General features: G+C 37.3%; 2 protein-coding genes and 1 non-coding gene across 5 annotated transcripts; 1 reads left to right on the top strand and 2 right to left on the bottom strand.

The window, feature by feature from the left end:
- Nucleotides 1–2,289: 2,289 nt before the first annotated feature.
- TRNAI-AAU lies at nucleotides 2,290–2,363 on the bottom strand. The gene has a single exon. It is a non-coding gene; the product is annotated as a tRNA-Ile (tRNA).
- Nucleotides 2,364–2,411: 48 nt separating this feature from the next.
- Nucleotides 2,412–7,238, top strand: LOC111407218. Its single transcript, XM_023036568.1, has 5 exons — nucleotides 2,412–2,544; nucleotides 3,693–4,936; nucleotides 5,272–5,472; nucleotides 6,441–6,636; nucleotides 6,813–7,238. The coding sequence occupies exons 2-5, from the start codon at nucleotides 3,701–3,703 to the stop codon at nucleotides 6,995–6,997; spliced, it is 1,818 nt and encodes a 605-aa protein (XP_022892336.1). The 5' UTR covers nucleotides 2,412–2,544; nucleotides 3,693–3,700; the 3' UTR covers nucleotides 6,998–7,238.
- Nucleotides 7,239–7,677: 439 nt separating this feature from the next.
- On the bottom strand, nucleotides 7,678–11,441 carry LOC111407220 (BES1/BZR1 homolog protein 4-like). 3 transcript variants are annotated; one of them, XM_023036569.1, is made up of 3 exons: nucleotides 11,008–11,424; nucleotides 8,084–8,844; nucleotides 7,678–8,002 (listed from the first exon to the last, which is right to left on the bottom strand). In XM_023036569.1, exons 1-3 carry the CDS (start codon nucleotides 11,221–11,223, stop codon nucleotides 7,999–8,001), a joined length of 981 nt encoding a protein of 326 aa, XP_022892337.1. In that variant the 5' UTR covers nucleotides 11,224–11,424; the 3' UTR covers nucleotides 7,678–7,998. The 3 variants fall into 3 exon arrangements, with proteins under 3 accessions (XP_022892337.1, XP_022892339.1, XP_022892338.1); XM_023036571.1 differs by lacking the exon at nucleotides 11,008–11,424 and adding an exon at nucleotides 9,343–10,466; XM_023036570.1 differs by lacking the exon at nucleotides 7,678–8,002 and having other exon boundaries at nucleotides 8,080–8,844; nucleotides 11,008–11,441.
- Between the last annotated feature and the right edge of the window lie 1,117 nt (nucleotides 11,442–12,558).

Genomic DNA, 12,558 nt, shown 5'->3' with positions numbered 1-12,558 from the left:
TTTCTTATTTTCTTCTTAACTTCGACATTATTTAGCTCATAGGTCATTAATGTACCATAGAGCTCCTCCAAAAGATATACATTTATATCCTTGGTATTTTAGATCAACATTCTTATCGGGCTCCACTCCTCCAACAAGAACCTAAACATTTTACTTACAAATTCACCGTTAGTAAATTTACGATCATAACCTTTAAGACTATTTACAATATCGGCAAAACGTGTGATCATATTAACAATGGGATCATCTTGTTTCATAAAGAAATTTTCAAATTCTTTAACCAACAAATTTATTTTTGTTTCTTTAACCTTGCTTGTGCCAACATGAGTGACTTCAAGAGCATGCCAAATATCATATGCTGATTCTATTAAATTCATTTCTATCAAGTGCACAATAAAGCAAATTTTTAGCCTTGGCATTTAAGGACAATTTTCTCTTATCTTCTTCATCATATTCTTCCCTAGTTTTAGAAATAGTTTGATCCGATCTACTATCTATTTTAATAGTTTTAGCAGGAACATATGGACCAAATTCGATAACTTTCCAAATATTATAATCAATAGATTGCATATATATCATCATTCTAGCTTTTCAATAATTGTAGTTTGGGCCGTCAAAAAAAGAGGGTCGATTAGTGGAGTGTCCCTTTAGAGTTTGTAACACTTGGTTACCCATTACTCAAGATTGTAAAATATTTTAAAAGTGAGTACCTCGCTTTGATACCAATTGAAAGCCCAAGAATGACTAACCAAGAGGGGGGTGAATTGGTTATTTAAAATTTTTCCAATAATAAGTGCTAATAAAAACAATTTGCAAATATAATAAAGAGCAAGCAAGATAACTTGGAAAAATAACAAGAGAAAGGGATAGAGAATGCAAACGATGTGTTATGGAGGTTCGATCCAATCACGATCTACGTCCCCCCATGACCAAGATTTCCGTCACGAGTAAAGCCTTTTTCACTAAATGTATTGACTTATGGTGCAATCCAACCTTCTACAAAGATTTCGGTGACTTACAAACAATGAGCACCGATCCTTTTATAACGTTGAGCTTTCCGGGACCTTAACACAACCCACAATTCAATCAAAAGTAAACTTTACAAGAAAGGAATCTTCTTCCACAATAAAGATATATTCAAATTTGAGTATAATGGAAAGAAGTAGGGTAACACTTTAATAAATGACAATAAGTGAAGCTCAAGTGTTAGGTTTGAAGAAAATTTTGATAAATGAAATGATTTTCAAAAGTAAACTCAATCAAAAAAATTTCAAAAGTGAATAATTGATAGAGATAAATAAAGAGTAGAGAGTTAAAGCTTGAATGTATCTCAATTTAATGCTTTTGGAAGTGATGATAATGAATGCAAAAGGTTGGGGTATTATAGAGTCCAAAACGTTAAAAAAATTTGAATTTGCGGATGACTCGTCCGGTCGACCGCCTCTTGTTCGAAAGATCAATATAGCTGCTTGTACAATAAAAATCAGAAGTCATAACGATCAAATTCTAGACCGTTGTGAAGTGTATGAATTTTTGGAGAATGTTTCTAACTAAATTTTCATAATAAAAATGTCTTTAAAATCCATATATCATTTTTAAAAGTCATTTTCATGTTTGTTAAAAAATGTTGCATTCGAATTATCTTAGTGCACAAAAATTATTTTTAATACATAGCAAGATTTTGAGCTTAACTATTTTTTGCCAAATATCAAAGCATTAGTACCTTTACATTTTGCCTAAGAAATCAAGTCTTTGCTCCGAAGTATGCCTCGTCTTGATCTTTTATTAATGTCGTCTCTCACGCTCTTGATCTTGATCTTTTTTTTTCCATTTATCTCTTAAACTGTTTGTCTCGAATAATTTGACTTGAATACATAGCTTTCACTTTGATCTTCATTTGAAGTCCGATAATACATGATTGATTTGAGCATTGAACCATCATCCCTAAAAGGAATTTGTTAGAAATAAAAATAATCTTATTTGTTATGATCAAAACATTTAGGATTAAGTCGACTTTATGCCAACAGATAATAGTGGCTTTCAGTCTAAATTTTGACCATCGCGATTATAGCAAACAACATCAACTCATATTGGGGAAAAAAATTTAATTATCTCAAGAAAAAGCAAGATTTAAAGGTAAACAAATATAAATTAACATTGTAGAATTAAACATGAAAATGCTTGAAAGTTGAAGTTAAGAACTGGATTTTCCCAAAAAAGGGTAAAATGTTTTGAAATGTGTGCTTTAGCCTTCAGCTCTCTCGTAAAAAGGGAAAAGACGGAAAAACATGGCCCATGCAGGTCTCGAACCTGCGACCTTCGCGTTATTAGCACGACGCTCTAACCAACTGAGCTAATAGGCCTCTTGTGTTTTAACTATTTTTTATATTAATTTTTCTTTTTTAATGGAGACCTCCCACTCCCACAAGCAAATAAATAATTGTCGAGTAGTTTGGGCGATCAACAGTAAACGGGTTGCGAATTTCAGCAGGATAAGAAATAGAGCTATCAGAATATAGGGTTTCCATTCCCAATTTTCTACAGGTAGTCTTCTTTTAATTACTTTCAGATTTACTTATGTATATTCGTGGGGTGTTGTGGTTTGATTGTGAAACTGGTCGTATTTAATTCCTTGTTTAAAGTTTTTAGCTCAGATATCAGGGTCATTCTGTTTGATTGCTATGATTTGTTAGAATAATCAGATTTTTTGGGCACGATGCATATTACCTTACCCCTTTCTTTTCCAAGCATTACATGTTAAATTAATTAAAGTACTTGTTAATGTTCTTTAAAATTAGGTTATTGTCCTTTTTCTAGAAAATTAAGTTGCTTTGGCTCAAAATGATTTTGGCCTAGTTATTTGTGTAGTGTAATGAGAAATATGCTGGTAAGATGTTCGATTTTTTCAGGAAGATGGAACTGGTGAGTTTATTATAGATGAGTGAAAGATACTCTTTTTAAGGTTGATTAATGACTGAATTTGAATGGGGTAGTAAAATGAAACCTCAATCCTGCGTGTGATTTGCCTATATTTATAACTTATGGGTATCTTCAAAATGCATCTGTTGGTAATATGCCTTTGACGCCCTTTTTCTGTTTGGAAAGTTGTTCAGTAATGAAGAACATTGGGAAGTGTAAAAAATGTGCTTTCTAATTTTCATTTTTTTCTTAAATGAACTATTATGATAAAATTAGGAGTATTATATGCATCAGCACCACTTATGATTATTAACTTATTCTTATGTTACACTAGATTGTTCTCATGAACAGTTATTTAGATTTTTCAGTAAATATTAACTGACCTATTATTTCTCTTTATTAGTAAGTTATGGGTTGAGGAGGCTTTGATAATTAGTTAAAGTATCATTTGGTCAATTATGTGGTGATCTTGAGAAAGCATGAATGAAACACTAAATGGGAAAGGGAAAATGTTGAAACCTCAGCGAGCCCAAGGTTAAATGTGATGATTAAAGTAGAGAACAAGTCTATAACCCTCGGTGAGTCTGTTACTCATGTCCAAGGTGTCTCCAATAAAATTGTTAAGAGTAATTGCCTCTTGGAAGTTTTGAGGTTAGCTACTACAAAAGAGGAGTTCTTTCCTTCCTTGTTTCTGGGGGCGCTTTAATTGGCGATGCAGTTTTCTCTTTACAAGTTAAGTAGTTAAAACTTAGAACCTGTTGTTGGTTCTGCAGGCAAATAAATGGATAGCCATGAAGAATACAGTCCTTTATCATGTATTAGCTTGGTGGATGATATTTCTGACACCAACCATTTCATGAACCAGCAAATATTTCTAACTGAAGAATCTGTTAATAAATTGTCACTCCAGAGCAAAGGGAATGAAAGTGATGAAAGAGTGTGCTTTCAGAGCCAACAAGATAAGCCTGTATCATGCTCTTGTGAAATGCCTCAGGATGAATCTAGGAGCCAAGAACTGGCCAACACTGAGGAAGTTGAGTCTCTGTCTGGAAAGGTGGGACACCCAACACATGAGAATGGTGTTTTACCATGTTGCCAGTTGGCTATGCCTGCAGAGAACAGTGATAAACAATGTGTCTCTTCCCAGCCTGAGAAGACCACCAAGAACATGAGCACAAAAATAGCTGACATGGAAGACTGTGAAACCGAGTCACCTCAATATACAGAAGCTGAGATTGACCGCAGGAGAGAGTTGAATACATCGTATTCTAAGCAAGGAAAGTACTTCTATTATGACTCACCGCATTATGAAGAAACTGGAATTTGGATACCTGTCTCCATTCCTCCTATGTCAGAAAGTGACCATGAAGAGTGGACCAGAGGTTTCTGCACTAATGGCGGATACAATCCTGAAGGAGATGCTAGTTGGGGTCAATGCACTGCAGAAGATAAAGAAATGACTATGTGGGATGTGGTTGCGGAGATGTTACTTGTGGCCCGAGGTAAGGTCGGTTCTTTTGCTTCAGGTGATATTGGGAAAATTTCATGGATATCTAACTGCGTAATTGAGCAAGCATGGAAAGAGATGGCTCAAACTCTCACGGAGGCTAATTTCAGTAATGCCCAAGAACTTCTTGAAGCTGAACCACCCAAATGGCTTCCCGATAGTGCAGCTTCTTCCTGTATGCTGTGTAGCGTGCGGTTTCACCCAATAATGTGCACTAGGCATCATTGTCGGTTTTGTGGAGGAGTCTTTTGCAGTGACTGTACCAATGGAAGGAGCTTATTGCCAGAAAAATTTCGTGCTGGGAATCCACAACGAGTGTGTGATGTATGTTGTGTGCGTCTTGAGGTTGTGCAGCCATACTTAATGAATCAAGTGAGCCGTGCTGCCCAGTTGCCAACACATGATCTGACAGACCTAAGCACTTTAAGATCGTGGATAAATTTTCCGTGGGGTCAGACAATGGAACATGAAATTTACAAGGCCACAAACACAATCTGCTGTTATAGTAAGGTCTGAAATCAACTCAAATTTCTGACATTCTCTCTCTCTTTAACACTTCCTATTTAAGTCATGAAAACAAAGTGGGGTATTGATTTTGTCGACATGCTATCTTCATGTTACTGTTTACCTAGGAAATGATTAAAACAGCAAGGCATCAATTAGCTATATGAGTTCTTTCTCCCAATTGAAAGCTCCATAGTCAAACATCATTCTGGTTATAATTTTAAGCGGGAAAGAAATGCCGCTGGCATTTTACTGTACTAAGAACACACATACATGTTATGATGAAACTCCTAATTGATTTTTGACTTCTTTATTTTGTTGTGCAATATATGATTTCTCAGGTTGGTTCCTTGAGACCAGAGAGAAAAATTCCAGAAGCTATTTTACAAAATGCAAAAGGCCTTGCGATACTCACTGTTGCGAAAGTTGGAATGATGGTGACATATAAAATTGGAACAGGTCTGGTAATTGCGCGTAGGGATGATGGCACATGGTCTGCACCATCTGCCATTACTTCCTTTGGTGTAGGCTGGGGCGCTCAGGTAAAGTGGTTTACGTTTTACTTGGAAAGTTCTGTTTAAAAGAGTGAGAAGATTTACTAGTCTCCATCCAACAATGCATTGTGTGCATCTGTCTACCAAAATTTTCTGTTTTGGGATGTCAATGCTCAGGCTCTGTTCGGCTTAGCACTAAACAAAAAGGAGGTGCAATCTCAGGATTTAATGGCTTTCTGTGCCCCTCAACTTACTCGTAACAGCTAACAGCTTATCACTAACAGAACGCAGGATCTCATAAATTTTCTTAGGCTACTGGCTATGATGGGTGAAATAATGTTTGCGTTCTACGGAGCTCATAAATTTTCTTAGGAACGATATTTATAAAAAAAAAAAAAAAAAAAAAAAAACCACTATAGATGCATTCCTTCATGGTCCGAGAAGAATTAAATTGTTCTATGAAAAGGCCTTAAACTACTGCAAAGTTAGTGGCTTTTGAGTATCTATTTCTTGCTTTTCTTGTAACATATAGCTTATTTAGCTTCTAAATTCGTTCTGCAGGCTGGGGGAGAGCTGACTTAAGAGCATGTCTTAACTCCAAGTTAAAAGTTTAAAACTGTTTTTAAAATAAGCCCTGAGTGACCTCTAAAAGCGTAAAGGCCCAGTGGAGAGGCTAGGAGACGCATAAAAGAGGGAAAGTGATCACTGTTTTAAGAATTCTTTTTAAGGGAGTGCCAGTGGTGTCCTTAAAAGAATGAAGTTAGGCCCAAGTTCATATATCTCAGATGATATGTTTCTTTAAATAAAAAAAAAAAAAAAAAAAAAAAAAGGGATTTTATAAAAATAAAAAAAAAAAAAAAAAAAACCACTATAGATGCATTCCTTCATGGTCCGAGAAGAATTAAATTGTTCTATGAAAAGGCCTTAAACTACTGCAAAGTTAGTGGCTTTTGAGTATCTATTTCTTGCTTTTCTTGTAACATATAGCTTATTTAGCTTCTAAATTCGTTCTGCAGGCTGGGGGAGAGCTGACTGATTTTATAGTTGTATTGAGAACGAGTGATGCAGTAAAAACCTTCAGCAGTGATACGCATCTCTCGGTTGGAGCTGGTTTGAGCGCAGCTATAGGGATCATTGGACGTACTGCAGAAGCTGATATGAGAGCCGGTTCTAATGGCTACGCTGCTTGTTATACGTATAGCTGTAGTAAAGGTAATTTTTGTCATTCAGTTTAAACTTCGCATCTCGTAAATGTTGTTTGTCAACTGTTTTCATTTATGCACTCTGATTCAAGGATGAGGAATTAATATTGATAACATGGGGTTTGACATCTTGGTGAAAAATTATCTCATGATGCATTTGGCAACATCATCTTTATTGCCTTATAGGTGCATTTATTGGATGCTCTCTAGAAGGTAGTGTCGTCACAACTCGTAAATGGGAAAATTCCAGATTCTATGGTAGCGAGTCTATAAATGCATCAGATATTCTTCTTGGTTCATTGCCTCGACCACCTGCTGCAGCCAGTCTTTACCGTGCCCTCGGAGACTTGTATCAGAAGCTTCAAGGGTGACAGCACAATTGGGGGACATCCGCCATCGTACACGACGTGGATCAGTTGTATTGCATATACCTTGTTGCAGGATTCTTTTGTTGTACATGGCCAAATGTTGTACAGAATTGACAGGCAAATTGCTTTGGATAAATGAAATATGTTGTATATTAGGAATTGATGATGGGGGTAAAGTGTCCTCGTGATCCATCAGATTCAATAGATTGCAAATCAGTGAAAATGTAAATGTCAGATTAAACAAGCGACTCTAAGTTGAGCATAATATTAACAAGATAATTAGAATTTGGGCTCAAAAAAGATGTTTCATAGAACGAACCATGATTTAATACAATTATGCGTAGCTTGATTTATCAGAATCACAAGTTGACATATAGTAATCCCTCTAATGTGAGATTACCTAAAACCATATGAAGTTACTAACGACAAAGCACCCTTAATATCTAAGCCTGCTAATTATAAAAAAATTTCTACCTTTTCTTCTACATCATTTTATTTAACCCCTGATGCAATAAGTAATGTTTTTACGTACAAGTAACATAATTCTTTTTGTATTTTTGGAACATTGTGGTATTGTTTTGGGGCCAAAGTATTATAATTTTGATAACCATATCTGTGCATATAGAACACTAGACAAAGACCGTCACTTTACGATAATCAAAGATAAATTCCAATACAAAACGAAAAACATAATCACACCCCAGTAAGCAGGTGTTATAGTGCAACATTTAGAAAGAATAGAAAGAATTTGCAAGAAAGATATATGAAGGAAAATCTGCAAAGAGATATAAAAGGTGCAGAGGTAACAAAACAGGCGATTTATATTCCAATCTATTGTTTCTTCTGATGTGGGGAAAAAGAAAGCAAAAAAAGGCTCTACTCTGTATCTCAATGGACCAGAATACTACCATATTTAGAATGGTCGATACAAGAGAGAGGTAATTGAAGTTTGCGCAGAGGCAGATCCATATTAGTGAACGCTTGGATACTTCATTTGCACCTCTTTATCTGCAATGCACCAACACAAACAATGTGTCAGAAATAAAAGATTATCCCCTTTCCTAACAATCAGAAAGATCAACCAATTACCTGGTAGTAGAGTTCCCAAGAGTAAGCTCAAGATCATCGGGAACACAATCATCGTGGATTCTCTCTCCTTCCCATGGTTTCACTAGTCCTTTGGTATTGCTGCCAAAGGCAAACTCAGCTGAAATTGCATCCGACATGGGAACATCGGCCGTTTGATCAAAACCAGCAGCCACAGCAGGAGAGCAAGTTCCACTCTGCCCTGGGGTCCACATACGAGACCCCCCATTTGACAATGGCTCTTTGAACCCAAATGGATTAGGTGAGACAAGGCTAAATGTGGGAGATGAAGGCCCATCTTGAGGAGTTTGAACACCAGAAAGCCATCCTGAATCAGGTGGAGTTTGACGACCAGGACTTGGTGGTGTAGAAGAGGGTAGAAAGGCATAGTGTTGCCCAGCCCATGCTGAACCAGCTGTTGGATCGTCCCAGTTACCCGTCATTCTAGGAGTGCGGGCAGTAGGTGAGCTCAATGGTGGGGTGACCGGAGCACTTATAGAACCCCCAGGGATGTAGAGATGGTGGGGTAGCTTGGATGAAGGAGGTGAGGACCCAGAAGATAGATTTTTGAGCCACGGGATGAGTGAGCTAGGATCGGCAGTATTATTAGCATTAGCAGCATAATAGGATGAAACGGGGCTGGGAATGGAGGATGAAGCAGGGCTTGGGTTAAAAGATGCGCCTGGGCTTGGTTGATATGAAGTGCAAGGACTTACTGTAGATGAACCCCCAATAATGTGGATGCGTTCCACTGGCTTGCATCCCTGCAGAAGAGGAGAAACTATTAACCGCAAGCAGAACATAAGAAGTAAACATCTAGGATTTTAAATTAAACAAACGTTTCATTATTTTCCAGAAGTTACTAGTTTATGGCTTCACATAAAGCTTACATCACAAAAATCTAACAATATGTACAATCTGAAGGTCTTAACAATGAACTACAATAGCAATACACAAAGAATGGTTCTCCGTAAATCAAAAACTTCAGTCAATCAACCAATTCCTAATAAAAATGTGTCGATATGTCCCAAAAATTCAACAAAAAGAAATCATGTGTTTCCCCATAAGCAATTAGGAAAAATTATAAGCCAGAAATTATCCCGTAAACATCAAAATTAAAGATCTAAAATTGTGTAAAATTCAAGCATCTTGTACGCTATCTTTATTGCTCTCTATCTTCAAGAGAGCTTACAGTATGTCTCAAGCAAGATCACAATATCTGACACCAGTTTTTAATAACTGTAATGAGCATGGAAGGTCACCATTTCTGCTTGGTCCTGCCTGCAATTGATGTGTGGATTGGGAGCCCAAAATTAATCAACCTGCTAGATTTCACCACTAGCCCAATGGCCCCAACACTTCAGGTTGATAAGGATAGGGATCCTCTGCATTTACCGAGTTCACTTAAATCAATGATGCAGTTTGCATGACTCAACATTTCTAATGACTTGAGTGGATGTATAATCACGAGAATTAGCTGCCATGACCATAATTCCATCATAAACTAAATTTATCATACACTTTATTACAACTAGAAAAAATGAAATTCTAGCACAACGTCCTTCATCTATTCCAACTAGAAGATACAGTGTTTTCATCTAAAAGCTAATGAGCAGATAGAAATAAACGTTTTATTCATAATGCTACAAACATGCAAGATTTCTATGCATTAGATGTTAAGAAATGCCAAGAACAGTTGGAATGCCCAATTACAGCATGCTGATGTGCGTAGAGTGATGGAACCTAATTGCATTGTATTGACAACACAACTGCCCTTAGCATTGACAATGGGGACAAAGTACACCACTGCAGTCCCTAGTGTCTAGTTACAACCCCGTGTGTCACTATGCAAATAACAATAAACCTACCTCCTTTTCAGGAGAAAGATAGGTCCCACAGGATAGTTGCAATTGCCTAACATTTCTAGAGGTGGCCTAAATCACAACCTTCCTTTCAACATACACATTTAAATAAAAAGGAATGGGAAGCGCAGGTTCTCGAATCGAGGGTGAAACTTGGTGTGAGTATTAATTCGTGCCAAATTCGACCAAATTTTGGTATAAATTTGCCAGAGGTTAACAGTGCTTTGTGCACTCCCCTCACACTGATCTAACATAATGGTTGAATAAATGAGGGAGAAAAATTACTTAACACCACAAAAGTACCGATGCCAAGCTTTTGCCCACGTGAACCCCAGATCTTCACAAGCTTTAACTAGGAGTAATAAAGAGAATAAGAAAGAACATATTTGTCTAAGGATGTCAGGACGAGCTGATCGGTATTCAGAGGTTTGTCCCATATAAAACCGTACACTAGGAATTACTCGCCTTATATTTGGAGCTACACGGGCCGGGAGGGCCCTGTGTGTGTCTTTTATCAAAACTAAAATAAAAACAAATAAAAATATAAAAAATTGACAGTCCAAAAAGTTAAAGGAATAGAATCTTTTGAGAATCGTGTAAATTCGCATTCAGAAATGATCTAGCGTAAAGTACATATCTCCACATCCAGATAAATCTGCACCGTTCACTGGTACAAAACCCTCACATGCGTTAAAAGAGAGACAGCAGTTGACAACCAATCAAATCAAACAGCCCTAACATTTTTTCTCCCCTAGGCGCCGGACGCGTACAGCGCACCATAACATTCAGCTAACACAGTCACACAGCGATCTCTGAGAGTACAACTGTGCAGCAAAGCACTTGGTCAACATCTTACCCCCGCCGGTAACATGACACCTACAGCGCATTTTAGATATATCCAGTAACCAACTATCACAATTTCTTAAAATAAAATTAGACACACCTAAAGTCAATCGAAATTTTTCCAGTAGCCAAAGATCTACACACGATTCCCATCCTTCACATCGCACGCTAACCTGCGCCTACCTTGATAATAAGAAATTATTGCTGATAATATAAGCGTACCTTTCTATAAGTGGTTCCGTCTTCTTCAACAATCCAACCAGCTTCATTACAAAGAGCTTTCAGGACCTCGTTGTTATCACAGTGCTTGGGGAGCTTGTAATTTCCATACATCCTCAGACCGGTGAAGATCTTAGCAGCGATCGCTCTCCGCCGCCTCTCTCTCCGCTTGTTGTTCTCCCTTTCCTTCCATGTTGGCAGCCTTGTTCCTGACGTCATCTAGACTACTTCGCTTTGGCTCCCACCGGCGGAGGTGAAAAATCAGCGAGTCGAACCGGTTGTGGAGAAAAATAACCGGTTTGACTGGAGTGGACCGGGTTTTTCTTGTGAAGGGAAGTGCGAGAGTTGATATAAATGAAGAGAGAAGAAAGTGAGAGCTAGATATGCAGGAGAGAATAGTAATAGTTTGGTCCTGGAGATGGAGGAAATTACGAGATTACCACTGCAGGGAGGGGTTAATTACTTTAATTTATGTATTTCACATGTCCTGAAAATGCGGGTGGTGCACGTGTTTAGGCTTTTTATAGGAGGAGGTGAGCGTGGGGTGCTGGTTATAATTCGAGAAATTATTTTGTTTTATTGTGCTGGCAAAATTAGTACGTTTGATTAAGAAAATTGCAATTATGTTATAGATGGGATCCACATTTTTTGTAAATATACTTTTTGATAGTACATATACGTCTTCCTCGAATAAAATGTATCCTTGTTCCATCGTCTTGAGTGTTATAATTAAAGAAGTCGCATTATGCAAGAGTAACTTAAAGGATCAACTTTTAATGACATTTTGATTTGAAAAATTGTCACACTAGATTTGTTGGTCGACGTATGAGATTGTGGATTATCGTCACGTAGTTTACACAAGATTTTCTGCTCAGATTCTTCAAGCACAATTATTATTTACTTCTCCAGCTTAATCAAAACTGGCACTTGATCTAATTATTGCACAAGTGGAAATTCATGATACAAAGAGAATGTTTCCAGGAAGCAATATCTCTGGTCTTTTGGGAGAATACATTACTCGACATGGGTGAAGTTTCATATCTGGAGGTTGATGAATCTACAAGATGTTCAGATGGCCACACGAGATTTTATAGACAAAAAAAAGGTTAATGTTGGGTCCAAGACTTCTGGGATTGACGTGAATTCCGAGTGTTCTTCTTCCAGAGGCAGGAAAAGGCAGTTGGGATGGCTACCTGTATGTGAATGGATTATAGAGGTCAATAATGTATTCTGGGAACAATTTCTAACTGAAAATCCTGGTCCTATCGATTCATTTGAAGTTCAACGTAAGAAAAAACGTGGAAGGCAGAAAAAAGAAAGTTGAACAGTTGGGACATCGTGCTCCGGCAGAGAGAACTTGACAAAAAAATGATGAGATGTGTGAGTGACATTTATAAGCCTGCTAAGATATCATTCTAACTCTATTTAGCAATCATAATCAACCCGAAACTTGTACTCTGATTCTTTCCTTGCCTCGAATTTTTAGTGTGAAAGATAAAAGTAACACTTACTATTCCCATAAAAGAACATATTTTGTATTCTGGTTACAATATT

This window comes from Olea europaea, chromosome 13, assembly GCF_002742605.1.
Source record: "Olea europaea var. sylvestris chromosome 13, O_europaea_v1, whole genome shotgun sequence".
Taxonomy (NCBI): Eukaryota; Viridiplantae; Streptophyta; class Magnoliopsida; order Lamiales; family Oleaceae; genus Olea; species Olea europaea.
This window is presented reverse-complemented; position numbering and strand designations above follow the sequence as displayed.